The 16,350-nt window shown below is 36.8% G+C and overlaps 1 protein-coding gene across 4 annotated transcripts in view; it reads right to left on the bottom strand.

The window, feature by feature from the left end:
* The window catches only part of SYT16 (synaptotagmin 16), a 197,609-nt gene that overhangs the window by 95,466 nt on the left and 85,793 nt on the right, over nucleotides 1-16,350 (bottom strand). For 3 of the 4 annotated variants that reach the window (XM_077941105.1, XM_077941107.1, XM_077941106.1), the window contains exon 3: nucleotides 13,714-14,380. The exons of the other annotated variant lie outside the window; for it this stretch is intronic. In XM_077941105.1, the coding sequence (XP_077797231.1) occupies nucleotides 13,714-14,236 (523 nt within the window). In that variant the 5' untranslated portion in view covers nucleotides 14,237-14,380. The remainder of the gene's footprint in view (nucleotides 1-13,713; nucleotides 14,381-16,350) is intronic. 4 annotated transcript variants of the gene reach the window in all.

Raw genomic sequence — 16,350 nt, 5'->3', positions numbered from 1 at the left:
ACAACTGCATGAAGCAGCTACCACCCCTAGGGCTGAGGAACCAAAAGGAAGCAGTCAAATTATCAGAAATCAGCCGCCACAGAATTGGGCTCAGGCCTCTGAGGACGAAAAATTGTCTGACGCGTGCTGTTCCTCCGAGTGGGCTGGAATGAGGCTGGTTCTGGAATACTGAAAGAAGTTACAGATGAGAACCCAAACTGCTGATAGCAGAGTGAAGGGCTGTGCTGGAGTGCCCCTAATAGGAACAGTGAGTAAAACAGAAATCAATAAGTCCCTTCTCATCTCCTCCCATCTTTCAATGTCTTTTTACTGCTCTTTTGGGCATAGAGAACCTAGGAGAATCCGATGACCCGCCACCATAGGAGAACTGTAATTTGCAGAATTCTAAACCCAACATCCAAAGCAGAATCTAGAAGAATGGATTTGAGTTGACAGTAGTTTGAGAACCAGCACAGATTCCAACGCATTTCTCCAATTTTATCTTCTTAGAAAAGCCAAATTGAAAATGAATGGTACAATGATTAACTCCTGACTGTATTATTACTAGTTTCCTCTTGTAAACTTGGTTGACTTTAATCTGGAGTAACACACATGAAATTCAGGAGGTCCATGAACCCATAAAATGTCATTATAAATGTTTTTGATATGTCTTGATGTATCTTTCTGGACAAGTGAGTTTGTAACTTTCATAAAAGTTTCAAAGGAGCCTGTAACCCTCCTAAGATTTGGAATCACTGCCCATGTTCTCATTTATTCATTATTTAAACTTGCTATTAAACACACAGACAACTTCTAATACTTAGATTCTTTTAATGCCTTAAGTTCACTATTGACTATGACTCTCTTGGTGACAGGGAAAAGAAACCAATTTGAACCACCTAAAGATAAAGCAGGGGAAGGGAAGGAAATTCATTCAAGGGACCTTGACCAGGAAAGAAACTACCTAGTTTAAGAAAGAGGTGTGGAATAGGACTGTCTCTTCATACATACCATCTAAATAAACTCCAGTATATGTGCTCAAAGAGATATTTATATTGCAGAATTATTTTTAATAGTGAAAGTTTAGAAATAAACTAAATGTTCATCAATTGAAGGATGGAAAAATGGTATATTAATACAGTTGACTACCATGTAGCAGTAAAACTAAAACAAATCTACGTGTATCTGCATATCTCAAAAATATAACATTCAGAGGGAAGGGAAAAAATTGCAAAATAATATGTTTAGCATTATATCACTCGTATAAAGTTTTAAAATATGCAAAATTATGTTATATGTAGTTTACAGATACATATGCTTGCAGCAAAAAAAAAAAAAAGAAAAAGAAAAACAGAAACACAATGGGAATCATAATTTCCAAATTTAGATTTGTTTTACCCCAGTGAGTAGAGAAAAGAAAGAAAACAAAAAGGGCTTCTCAGGGGATTTCAATTCCCTTTGTCCTCGATGGCTTCTTTAAAATAAATCTGAAATATGACAAAATGTTAAGATTTGGCAAAGTGGCAATCTGTGACTCTTTGTTATATTACTCTATGTTTTTCTGTTTTTAAAATGTTTCATAAACTTAAAAACTACGAAATACAAAGGGCACTAAGAACTCCATTAGCAATGACCTAGGCCAGCCCTTAGCATAATTAACATGAGTTCAAAGAGAAGAGGAACTTAAAATCATATTTCAGAAACTCCTCCCGCTATAAGGCTCCTTTTCCGAAACAAAACTCGCTCTCCTCAGGGGCAGGTATGGGAAGAGGCTACCAGCGAAGAAAGAAAGGAGATTTACCAAAGAAAAAATAATAGAGGAGGGAAGAAGAGGATAATATCTCCACGATATTTTTATAAATAAATAAATAAACAACACACAAACACACAGGTAAGAATCTTCCTCAGGAAGAAGAAATAAGATAAATGAGAAAAGATCTTATTAAGTTTGTACTTCCTGTCTAGCTCTGGTTTCTTCCCCTTTAGGCAGAGTAATCATAAAAAAGATATCCCTGCTCTTACTTTTTTTTTTTTTTTTTTTTGAGACAGAGTCTCTCTCTGTTGCCCAGGCTGGAGTGCAGTGGCCAGATCTCAGCTCACTGCAAGCTCCGCCTCCCAGGTTCACGCCATTCTCCTGCCTCAGCCTCCCAAGTAGCTGGGACTACAGACGCCCGCCACCTCGCCCGGCTAGTTTTTTGTATTTTTTAGTAGAGACGGGGTTTCACCGTGTTAGCCAGGATGGTCTCGATCTCCTGACCTCGTGATCCACCCGTCTCGGCCTCCCAAAGTGCTGGGATTACAGGCTTGAGCCGCGGCCTCTGCTCTTTTTATAGGACAATGAAAACTTCTGAGCTTTTAAAAATATATATATCAAGTGATTCCACTAATAAAGAAAATTTTTTTATTCCTCGAGAATTGTTAAAATGGGATTTAAGCTTATCTGGAGGATAACTTGCCTCTAATTCCTCTAATCCATTCCTAATTATATTAAGAATAGAAAAAAAAGGACTCAATTTTCTTATTTTGAATCTGTCCTTCAAAATGTTCCAGTATTCTATCATAACAACACCCAGAAGTCAAAGTAAGGATTGAATCATCTGATCATTTGTATCTTACATATTCTAACTTCTATCCACATAGGATTTTGTTATATGCCTGAAATTTCCTCCAAAAATGACACAAAACTGCAAAATAAGTAACAATGGGAATAATCATCTTCTCACCTTAAACGTCAAGACTTCGAAAACTGTATGTCAGCTGCTAACATATTCATTAATATCTATCTACCTTTGCTAAAACATGCAAATCAAAATATCAAGAAAATTAACTTTATAAAGCTTTTAGAAAACAGATTCTGGAGCAGTCACAGAATATTAAACCTTTTTCCCTGGACAGTTCTGGATAACCAAGGAACATGATGGCAAATACTATCAAATGAAGGACTAACAAATGAAGATAAATTTAACTAGGCATAGGCTTACTTTCAAGAAAGCATTTATGCAATGGAAAAGCAAAGTTCCAGTGCTGCAAAGGAAGGAAAGGTGGAATGCAACATTTCATATGCAATAGCATGTCCTGTAGAAAAGATAAGGCCTGTATGATTTGTGAATCAGCTATATTATATTATCTGATATCATTTAGTCTCAACTGCCACAAGCAATCCCAATAATACTGACAGAAGAAAATACCTTCAATCCGCAAAGGGTTGGAATTAATCATCAACTAAGAACACTGTAGGATTTTCCCTTCCATGTTACATTAGCCTAGCAGAGTAATCTGGTTGAAAAGTAAAATATCACCATGATTTCAAAGCCTGTTGTTCTATATTTTAAGTACATTCAGAGATTGTTTCTAAAGTTCTATATGCCAATGTGCTTGGAACACATTAATTCCATTAGCAGGCTATTTCAGGAAATAGTGAGCATATTTCTTGGAAACAAATACATGTGGTTAAAAAACAGCTTCAAAAAAAGCATGAGGTGATAAACTGAAAACAAAGATGATTTTTAAATGCAATTAGAACTCCTTCCCATCACATATCAAAGGTGTCATAGCTGCTTCTCTACTGAGAAGGTGGTGTTTTGGATTTGAGTCTTTAAACCAAAAAGCCTATCTTGGGATGACACTATAAGTAGTCTCTCTGCCTCTTAATCATCGGCAACTGCTAAATGAAGTGTATCTATTTTCTCTGTTACATTACTATTGGCAACCAGGTCCTCAGTAAGTGCCCAGAAATGTTTCCATGGTTACAAAAAGCATTCAGCATCCCTCTTGTTTTGGGCCAATTTAGCTTAAAATCTATTGTGGAGAAAAATATGGCACATTAAGAAACATAAAATCAAGATACAACGTTATGAAAAGAATTCAAGGTTAAATGGGAAAAGCGAGCTTGACAAGGCTTTTTAAGACGTGCACATAAATCACTGATTAAAATGCTGCTTTTCCCTAGTGTGTTTCCTAATACCTCTCTTCAACAGACTGCAAAGCAGCCCATGTGCTATGGCTTACATCACCCCATGGTATAAAGGAACAAATGAGTGCATGAGGAGTCTTCGAGACTGTTAACCCATCAGTAAAATCAAAAACAAAAACAAAAACAAAAAACAGGTGCTTTAACACTGATACAGCTAAGAGTCCAATCGCGTATCGTAGTTTTACAGGGTCCTCAGGGTACTTAAATATTTTGAGGAAAGAGAAATAAGAGCTTTTGTTCAATGGCTAAAAGGCATTTGAAGTAAATTAGTGGGCTACATCACATCAGCGAGAGAGAGAAATGGAAGTTCCCTAGAGGCAATTTACGCGAGCTCCTCCATCTATAAAGCTGTGAGTGAACTGGGCTGAGGCTGTCTCACTCTAAGCCCATGCTGCATTCCCAATTCCCAGAGCCACCACAGAGCCGGGGCATTAAAAACATTTTTGCATCCTCTGGAACAGAATAAACAAGTGATATAGGCTTCTGCACAGTCTGAAGGAAAGGCCTGTGGCTTATACTTGTGTATACTTGTCTGCTCCCCACAATGCTTTGTACATGATAGATGTTCAATACATATTTGATTGGTTAAAAGGGGCCATAGTATAACACCTCTCTTTATAGAGAAATGTTCCTCCTCATATCTACTTACACACCCACACCACTCTTTATCATTTTCTACTGCTCTTATTTTCCCTGTGAAATGGAAAGAAGTGGGTGGAATTCAAAGTCATAATGCTGTTTAAGGACTAATGTGAAAACTTCCAGGAAGATAAAGTGAGCATACTTTTCCCTCTTCTTCCCTCTAAGTGCCATCCTAAACCCCAGACATTGTCTATTAAACAGAGATCAGAAGACTGAGAAGTGCAGAGAAGAAGGTAGAATGGATAGGAACCTTGGGACTCAAGGAACAACATAGTCATGAGTTCCCTGGGCTCTTTTACCTCATATATCCCAGACCTGAAGAAGCTGGCAACACAAAAATGCCTATGTACACTGACCAAAACAAAAGTCTCAATAAAGGCTTGCTCTCTCTGCCCAAAGGACTAGGAAAGGTGCAGCCTAGTAAGACAGAAAATGTTTAGATAGGACCTGCTGTACTCAAGCCAAACAGCACAGAAAAAAATTGTGTCCTCAACTTTACCCACGACAACAAGGCCACATGGGGAACACAGACTTCCATCCTCACCAATCTGTAATGAGGCAACCCAATACTCTCACAAGGCATGCCAGACAAGGCCAAGCTAGGAGCTGGAACTTCCATCCCTGATGCCAGACGAGAGTATCCCCCACCCACACAGTGTTCACTGGAGACCATTTGGGAAGCCCTGTCTTCTACCCCCACCTGGAAGTCATGAGGCACACCTCTTCCTGCCCATTTAGGTAATGTCAAGGGAGGTCTAGCAGAGACCCAAGACTTTCACCACAACCCAGTGGTAATGAGGCCACCTGTACCTCGGGGTCAGTGGAAGCCACATGAGAAGATGGAACTCCCATCTTAACTCAGCATTAATGAAGAGCACCTCTTCAAGGGTCAAAGAGGCCAAGAGGGGATGCTGGTCTTCTACCTCCACAGTAATGAGGTGGTACCCCATTGCATGCCAGAAGCATGTCATAGACTCTCTTTGTGAGATGTCTTTTTGGCAGAACAATGACAAAATAATGATAATTATTTCTGTTTATATGTGCATATTCTCTTATACAGGTTCCTTCTTACAAGCTACTATAATAGTTCTCCAACACATATTCTCCCCTCCAATTTAGCCTCCAAACTGATGCTAAAGTTATCCTTCTATATCAGAGTTCTGTGGGTGCCACCCTTGATTAAGATATTTCTAAGATTCCCAGTCATTTACAGGATTATATGGTTTGGCTCTGTGTCCCCACCCAAATCTCATCTTGAATTGTAATCCCCATGTGTGGAGGGAAGGACCTGGTGGGAGGTAATTGGATCATGCGGGCCGTTTCCCCCATGCTGTTCTCATGATAGTGAGGGAGTACTCACAAAATTTCATAGTTTAAAAGTGACACTTCCCTTTTGCGCTCTCGCTCGCTCTCTCTCTCTCTCTCTCTCCTGTTGCTGTGTAAGATGTGCCTTGCTTCCCCTTCACCTTCTGCCATAATTGTAAGTTTCTTCGGACCTCCCCAGCCATGTAGAACTGTGAGTCAATTGAAGCTTTTTTCTTTATAAACTACCTAGTCTCAAGTATGTCTTTACAGCAGTATGAAAATGGACTAATACACAGGATGAAGGCTAAATTCTTAACACAAAAAACAAAGACCTTCCCAATCACAGCCTTAGCTCTAGCCTCATGATCCACCCCTGAAAATGTCAGGTTTGTTCACATGTCAGCATTCATGACATTTTGTCCAGTTGGAATGCCTTTCTCCTTCCATTCACCTATTAAATTCTGACTCATCCTCACAAGAACCTTATCTGGTCACCTCTGGCAAAATCACACCAAAAGTTATCACGTACATAACTATAACTTCTCACAAACTTTTTTTATAGGATTGGTTACATATATCACACACATCACAGAACTCTTTAATGGAAAACCAGTATGTTATTTACACAATTATCCCTCAGCCCAAACATGCTACCCAGTTTAATAAGAATGTTCAATTCAATTTCACAGTGTGGTGTTAAGTATATAAACTCTATGTTCCAGCTTCCACTTAAGATGTAGGCAGTTGGAAGTAATGGTCCCACTCTTTAAACAACAATAAAATTTATATAAATGGTCAAATCACATATTTTCTTAAACTCATCAGAAAGCTGAAGTCATAAAGCAATCAACTAGTCCAAAAATTAAAAAGAGGCAACTTATTTCAAGGAGAGAAAGAACACAAGCACTTGCTGGCAAGGGGCAGATACTAGATTCATACAAGCTGGTAAGAATTAAATGACTATTTTCCAGTTATTTCTAAAGGCCCAGTGGACTAGCACAGAAGTACAGAACCCACGGGAGTCACAAACCAAATGGAAATTCAAGCCCACTTAGAAGCTCATCACAGAGCTCACCAGGCACTCACAAGAAAGACTAGGTGGAGAGCAGGAGAAGAGAAAGCTGCTGTCATAATACAGTCATGAGGAAGGGGAACAATGGCTACTACAGGCAAAGTAAGAAGCCCCACCAAGATTCCGCTCTTGAATTTCCACTATGAAACAAAAGCCTTAAGCCACTTGGGGAAGGGTAGCTGATACAGTTTGGCTTTATCCCCACCCAAATCTCATCTTGAATTGCAGTTCCCATAATCCCCACGTGTGGTAGGAGGGACCCAGAGGGAGGTAACTGAATCACGGGGGTGGTTTCCCCCATGCTATTCTCATAATAGTAAGTTCTCACAAGATCTGATGGTTTTACAAGGGACTTCCCCCTTTACTCAGCTCTCAGTCTTCTTGTTGCCCCCACGTGAAGGATACCTTTGCTTCCCCTTCCATCATGACTTTAAGTTTCCCGAGGCCTCTCCAGCCCTGCACAAATATGAGTTCATTAAACCTCTTTTCTTTTTAAATTACCCAGTCTCAGGCAGTTCTTGATAGGAGCATGAAAATGGACTAATACAATAGCAAATCCTGTTGCTTTCAGACCACAGGTAAAGACACATTAAGGTGAGTGAACAGAACAAACACTTCTATCCCTGGGGAAAGGGCAGGAAAAACTCCTGGGGTCAGACCACTGGAGATTCCCCTGTCTCTGGGGAGAGAGGCAGGATTACTGAGAATGTCCTAACCCCAAGACATAGGAACACAGCAATTGCCTAAGACCGAGAGCACTCTAGAACAGCAGGAAACACAACCTCCAACTCAACCACATCACACTAACAAACAATAAATAATGCATAATAACAGGCTTTTCCTGGGAAAGGGACAAAAGCCTGAAAAAGAAAGACACTCTCTGATGCATAGGCAAAAAGAGGAGACAATGTTAAAGATGGAGCCAATATTGACGAAACTGTGTAACAAACAGGCCCCTACCCTAAACACAACGTAGTAATAATTTTGAAGCTTATATCACACTGAGATGAACAATAACAACAAAACAAAAACCCAACTCAAATGCTGACTAAACTGACTCAACCCCCTCACACTAAACACCCTGCATTAGACAAGACTGCTCACTTCCAGCAAAAAATATCACATACTTTCCCTACATATAATGTTCTATTTTCAGTCATAAATTACAAGACAAACAAAAAAGAAACAAAAACACCCTGTCAAGAGACAAAACAACCAAGAAAGCCAAACTCAAATATGACTCAGATATTGGAACTATCAGACAAGGAATTTTAAAATAACTGTGATTAATATGTTAAAAGCCATAATGGAAAGGGGGGAATGTGCATGAAGTGATGAGCAGAGGGACTGAAACTATTTTAAAATGCAATCAAATCAAAATGCTAGAAATGAAAAACATGGTAACAGAAATAAAAAAGGCTTTTGTAGACTTGATGCTGTCAAAGAAAATATTAGTAAACTTGAAGATGCTACGTTAGTAAGTACTACCCAAACTGAACTACGAAGAAGAAAAAAAAAGTGACGAAACAAAGAAAAACATCTGAGAACTGTGGGATAATACCAAACAATCTAATATTCGTATAACCAGAATACCAGAAGGAGGAACAAGAGAGAATGGGGCAGAATAAATATTTGAAGACATGATCACCCAAACTTTTTCAAAAGTAATGAAAATCATTAAACCCACAGACCTAATAAGTTTAGAAAACACAAGAAAAACAAATACCAAAACATACACATGCATGCATGTCCATGCACAAACACTCCTAGACACACTCTACTGATAACCAAAGATAAAGACAAAATCTTGAAAGCTGCAAGTGAAAGAAACATACATTACATGCAGAAAAATAAAGGAAAGTATTATAGCAAGCCATAAGATAGTGAAATGGCAATCTTAAAGTGCTGAAACTGTCAACCAACATTCTATACCTAGCTAAAATATTTTTCAAATAATTGAGAAAATTTTTCAAACAAAAGCTGACATAATTGATTAGCAGCATATATACAGTATGAGAAATGTTAAAATGAAGAATGTTTCAAATTGAATAAATGAAGGTAATAAATAAAGATACCTAAAATATTTTTAAATATAGATGTCAAGCATTTTTCAAAGAAAAGTTAGGATAATTCATTAGCGGCATATGTTCATGTGGCCTAAATGAGGTAAATATAATATTTTTATCTTTTTAAATTTGGTTTGGTTTTGAGGAGGGGTTTTTTAAAATGATTTTTAGAGATGAGGTCTCACTCTGTCACCTAGACTGGAGTGCAGTGGCACAATCACAGTTCACTGCAGCCTTAAACTCCTGGGCTCAAGCAATCGTCCCACCTCAGACTTTTTTTGTCTTATTTTAACCATTCTAAGAGATAACCAATAGTCTAGGGCAAAGCAGTATCAGTGTATTATACGTTTATTCCACGTATAAGAGTAAAATATATGACATCAATAAAACAAAGGATAAGCAGGAAGAATTGAGAGTATACTGTAGCAACATCATCAAACTATGCATGAAACAGCACAGTATTATTTCAAGATAGACTGAAGTTAACTAAAGATCCTTGCATTAGGGATCCTAGGATGGACATTAAGCCTTTTTTAACACAAGCCCAGAGTCGATATATAATGAAATCATAAAAATACTCAATACAAAGAAAGCAGAAAAATTAGGATAAAAGAAACAAAGAACAGATGGAACAAACAGAAATGAATCTAGCAAGAAGACAGATTTTATTTCAGCAATATCAATAATTATATTAAATACAAATAGTTAAAACACATCAATTAAAAGTGGAAGCTTGTCGTACTGGATTATAAAGTAAGACCCAATTATATGCTATGTACTAGAAACCCACCATATAAAATAGGTTTAAAGTTAAAGAATGGAAAAGAATATATCATGTCAACACTAATCAAAAGAAAGTTGGAGGAGCTGTATTAATATCAAAGTAGAGTTTAGGACAATAAACATTACCAGAGGTAAAAATGGTACATTACATAATGACAAAGAGGTCAATTCACCAAGAAGATACATATTTCTTATATGTGTACATAACAGAGCTTCAAACTACACAAAGCAAAAACTGATAGAAATAAAAAAAAGAAATAGCCAAATCCACAATCAGAGTTACAGACTTCAATACTCCTCCCTTACTGATAAACAGAACAAAATCAGTAGGCTAAAAAAGAAAAAAATCAAGAGACAAAATAAGTATTAGAAAATCTGAAAAATAGCCTCAAAAAACTTGTAAATTATGGAATACTCTCTCCAGTAACAGAATATGCAATCTTTTCAAGTGCACATGAAATATTTGACAATTCAGGACAGGGTAATAAAACAAACCTTAATTAAATTTTAAAAACTAAAATAATAGAAAGTATGTGCTCAAGTCATAATGGAATAAAACTAGAAATCAACAACAGAAAAATATATACAATATTCCTGATATCTGGAACTTAGCCAACATACTTTTACATAACCAATGTAGTAAAGAGGAGTAACAAAGGAAATTAGAAAATATTTTATTTTTAATCAAATTAAAATAAAAACAAAATACATTAATACTTATTAGATACAGCTAAAGCATTGCTGAGAGGGAAAATTATACATCCATAATAGAAAATAAGAAAGAACAAATTATTCCCAAAGCAAGAAAATAATAACAAATTAATGAAATTAAGAACAGAAAAACAATAGAGATAAATTAATTAAACCAAAATTGAGATGCTTGGAAAAAACAAGATAGGTAGGTGGCTAGACAAATAATCCTCTGGCCAGACAGATCAACAACAAAAAAAGAAAAAAATTACCAACATCAGGAAATAAAGGGAGAAATTACTATGAATCCTAACAACATTTAAAAAGTAGTAATTAACTACTATGTCCATAACTTCAACAACATAGATGAAATGAAAAAATTTGAAAAACTCAAAGTGCCAAAAAATCGCTTAAGAAAAAAACAAATAACTAGGTTCCTCTTATACCTATTAAATAAATTGAGTTTGTGTTTCAAAACCTTCCTACAAAGAAAATGCCAGGCTCAGAAGGCTTCATTGAAAAATTCTAGCAAACATTAAAAAATAATAATTGTACACAAGTTTTTCCAGTCTATAGAAAAGGAAAAACACTTCACAACTCATTTCATAAAGTCAACATTACCCAGAACCAAAGATATGGCAAGAAAACTACAAAACAATATCCCTAATAAAAATAAATGGAAAAAAATATTTAGCAAAGACTAAAAAATCAAATCCAGTAATACACTAAAGGAATACCATAACACGACCCAGTGGATTTTATCCAAGCTATGCAAAACTGGCTCAACTTTCAAAACACAGTGTAATTTATTTGAACATACTAAACAACAAAAATCATATGATCATCTCAATAGATGTGAAACAGCATTTGACAGAATTTAACATCCTTTTTTGATAAAAACTCTCAGGAAGCTAGAATACAAGGGAACTTCTTCACCATAATAAAGAGCATCTACAGAAGCCTGCACCTAACTACTGAGTATAAGAGTGAAAGACTGAAGGATTTAACACTGTTTAAGATTGAGGCAAGAATATTCACTCTCACCAGTCTTATTTAACATGATAATAGAAGCCCTATCCAGTGTAATCAGTCAAGAAAAAGAAATAATAGACATTGATATTGGAAATAAATAAAACTAGAGACAACCAAAATGTTCCTCAACTGATCAATCAACAAACTAGTGCATTCATTCAACGGAATACGGTTCAGCAATTAAAAAGGGAAAACTACTGAAACACACACCATGGATGAATCTCAAACACGTTATGACAGGTGAAAGAAGCTGGACTCAAAAGACGACAAACTGTATAATTCCATTTATATGACATTCTGAAAAAGATAAAACAGGAGAGGCTAAAAATGTATCCACACGTGTCTGGGGCTGGAGTAGGGAAAGGACTGACTAAAAACAAATGTAGGAGAATTTTCTGACATAACAAAACCATTTTATACTTTGGTTGTGGTGGTTACAAGACCGTGTCTATTTGTCAAAAAGCATAGAACTATATACTAAGGATGAATTTTATTATAGTAAATTATACCTTTAAAAAGGAAAAAAAGAGAGAATATGTGTATGTGTAAATGTTAGAATGAGACTGCCTGAGCTCTGCTTCTTCCTATAATAAATGTGGATATTGGACAGATTATCAAACTCTCTCGCCATCAATTTTCTCAACTGTAAAGTGAGAATAATAATAGCATCTACCTCTTAATGTTGTTAGCTTTCCTTGGTGCTATTCCATTGTTATTATTTAATCTCTCACCCAACACTGTGCTCATTGTTAAGAAAACACAAATGAATCTATGGCATGGTCCCTGACTTCCTGGAGGCTCCAATCTAGTGAATAAGCATCTCTGGAAGGGCCAAATGAACACAATTGTTTTACTGCCATTAGATTTTACAATTACAAAAATTAGCAAAATTTGCGGTATGCCAAATTCACATCAATTTCAAATATAGTTCAACCTTTTCAAGAATGTTCTAAAATAGGAACCAAAATTTCAACTCAAATCTAAGAAATTCTACTGCTGGCCCAGATATTTCTAGAATATCTCTATAGACAATTTTAAAAGACTCAAAATTGCAATTATCTATAGCTTCTCAGGTTCAGAAAGAATATCAACCTACCTCATTTTCACCAATTTATTCTAGCATTTCAATGTTACCTTAATTTGAATAAAAGTATCAAGAAAGCATGAGAAGAATATGAAATTGTGTTTCCTTATATGCCAAGACTTTATATATCTGAATAAAACTTTTCCCTAAAAAGACAAAGCTAATAGGAATCATGGAAAATGAATGAAGGGACTATGAGGTATTCCAGAAAAGTCTGCTCTCTCCAACAAGAGGGACATTAATAACTTTGTCTTTAGATCACATAAATGACTCACCAATCTGTGTGACTTATATGTGCATTACAACTACACACTGTGCACACATACCCAAATCCCTTCTGTGAATATCATTTACCTCTGTCCCTTAACCAGGTGGAATGTCCTTACTTCAAGGTTAGAGTATTAGAGGCATGAGAAATTCATGCTGGAACATACCACAGCTACTTTTAGAGAGTCAATTACATTTTTATCATATTCAATATATATTTATTGAAGGCCCAATATGTGCTCAGTTCTCACAGCATAAATCTTTATCGGCAGTTTTTATTAAATGTGTCCTTACCATTCAGAGCTAAAAGAAAATCAAGCTATTCTTATTTCAAAGATTTCCTATCCACTGTCATCTCACATCACGTCTCAGTGAAACACTGTGAGAAGTGTTCTTGGAGTGTTATCAACTAAAAATTCTGCAATAAGTATGGCTTTTTGCACAGGATTTCACACTGAATAATATAGTAACATCTAGAAATTCCTAACCTAGAAGAAAAAAAGAACATTTTACAAGATATTTTTAAAAGCATGACATGTGCACAAGGGGCTTCTCAAACAGAATCCACAGACTCGTTTTCACCATTTCACTTGCTCAGAACTATTGTTTTGAAATATGGAACTCCCAAACTTGGATCTTCCAAAGTTTTATATATTGAAAATATTCCTAAGGATTATATCTCTCAATCAGAAGCCAGTATGTGGGAAGGTAAAAGAGAGAGAAAAATAAAATCCACATGATAACTAAAAACAAGTCAAAATAAAATAAGTAGAAATACTCTTTGGAGGAACGCAGAGAAAATGATGACTGGCTAGCTTACCTTGCTTTTTTCCATTAACAGTTTCTAAAGTACCAGGGAGCTGGCTGTCAAAGCCATGTTGAAGGCCACTTCTTTGCTTTTCAAGGTGATGCTCTTCCTCCGCAATAGAAGAAAGCACATGTGGTGACTTGTGGTCATCACTGGCCCGATTGGGCCACTGGGACATTGTGGAACATGAGTCCTTTGCATGTTGGCTAAGCCTGGGGCTTGAATTTTGGGCAGAGTCCTGCAAATCACTATTACAACATGAGAAATGATCCACTTCAAGAAACAAGGAATTTGCATCCTCTTGACTCCAATCATTGTCTTGTTCTTCATCTTCAAAGTATGTTTCCTGAATCTGAATATTATCTAAGTCCTGATCTAGTTTGTCACTCAATTTAGAGTCTTGTTTGCTTACGTTAACCAGCGAAGCAGATAACATATCTCCTGCTTGCTGGAGAGCTTCATAAACCCGAGATATCCAGGAAGAGAAAGGCTGGAAGAAGTTCTGAGCATCCTGAGACGCCATGGCCAACACCATGGCCAGCTATCTGATGTCTACAGTGTCCACTTGTTCAGTTCCTTCAGTGCTCTGGATTGAATGTGAACTATAGAATAAGCATGTTGAGAAATTAATTTGGAGGTCTCTTAATGGCTGTGAATATTTCACTCTCAAAACTTCCAGCTGAAACAGAGGAAAGAAATACTTACACCTGTTAAAGTTACAACCTCAGACCCATCACCAGATACCTACAGACAATGTCAAACAGCATTTGGACACGAAAAGGGATCATCATGGAAATCTTAAAATAGTTAAATAAAAATGACTGTGAAAGCCTAGATGTAGATTATTTCAGTGCCTATTCACCTCCACAGCCATGTGGAAAACTTCCATTAGCAGTAATGGGTTCTGATCATGTGGACTGAGAGAAGTCTATCCCCATAGACCATCCTTAATAGTGTGAAAAGGATAAATGAATCTTCATTAAGATCCAGTTTGGTATGACATTTCAAAACACAAAAAAGGTCGGATGTTTCACCTACAAACCTGCAGATCCCAGAGAGCTGACTAATAAGCACCTCTGCTTTATGACACTAAAGTTTGTACTTTCAAAGGAAGTATGTGACTGGAATTAAAAAGCTTTAAACAAATCTTAAAATAGGATTTTATATTTTTATGCAATCTCTAGAAATCATATCTATTCTTGGGGAGCAATCGCTGAAAAACCGAGGGTGGCAAATGGATTATCTAGCTTACTGGAGACATGTCCCTGGAATCTCATTGCTTTTGTCTATGTTCCAACCTCCCAGAGATAGATAGCCCTCCACAACCTTTGAGACTCCTAAGACACACTTCATCCCACAAGATTTACAACCTGAAGGAAGCAGCTCCTGGATATCAACAAAACCACAGGACACTATGAAGACTCTAGAGCTAAATATTTATACTTTTACACGTATACGTTCATACAATGTATACATACGCTTATGTGTGTATATTATGTGTGTGTATATCTTATTGCTATTACAGTGCTCATCAACAGCTCAAGATGAATGTTACAAATGACTACAGGGCCTAACTCACTACTTAAACTTAATTACCCAATATCTTGTATAGCAATAACTTCCTTTTAACTAAATCTACTAGCTATCCCTTAGTCTCTTGACCTCAGCCACTGCATGTGATATGACTACTTACATTCTAAAAATTTTTTATTAGCCATTCATGGATGCATTGACTTATTCAATAAACAAATATTGATTATCTATTAAATGCTGGCACAATGCCAGGGATAAGGTAATCCTGAGGGCTTTGTCTCCATAGAGCCCACATCTCAGTTAAAGGGAAACTGAGCTCTCCACATTCCCCCCTTAGGCTGAATAATTCATGTGTTGCTTTTTCAGGCTCCTCCTTGTCTTCCCACCACCTACATGTATACAACCAAATCTTGTCCTATGGCTTCCCTTCCCTGTTATATTCACCAGCTGCAAGAGTAGGCCATCCCTACATTTCAATTAACACCTTTTTGAAACTCCAAAATATACTTCTCCAGCCTTTGCTCAATTTTTCTTTCCAGACTTATATCTGTGACTGTCAAAGCCAGTGATTCTCAAACTCTGGTATGTCAGAAACACCTAGTGAGCTAATAAAGAACACAAAGGCCGAGGCTGGTTGAAGGCAAAGGACCTAATCTGAACCTTTAGATTTTTGGCAAGTACTCCAGGTAAGTCTGACACCCACGGAAGTTTGAGAAACACTGATAGACTTGGATGTCTCACTAAAATCTCAAATTCAGCTCATCCAAACCTAGTGTATCACTTTGCTACAAGCGTTCATCACTCTAGACTCACAACATGGGTGATTGTGAATTTCTCTCTTCAACACTCCCTTCTTCCTTTCCAAATTCTGTTAGATTTTGGTCTCCAAAAATTCTCTTTCATCATGTTTTGTACAGTTATCACATTTCCCATACTCTAGTTCCCTCAGATACTACATACCTAGTTCGCTTCATACTCTATTCTTACCCAGACTCAATTCATTCTGTTCGCTCACCATAACCTGATTTTATATAAGGTTACGCCTGTCTCCTCCTCTAGAATGGAGGCTCCTTGGATGGCAGGAATTGTCTGTTTTGTTCTCTATTTTATCCCCAG

Source organism: Macaca mulatta, chromosome 7, assembly GCF_049350105.2.
Source record: "Macaca mulatta isolate MMU2019108-1 chromosome 7, T2T-MMU8v2.0, whole genome shotgun sequence".
NCBI lineage: Eukaryota > Metazoa > Chordata > Mammalia > Primates > Cercopithecidae > Macaca > Macaca mulatta.
Note: the sequence above shows the minus strand (reverse complement) of the source record. Positions and strands in the feature narration are given on the sequence as shown.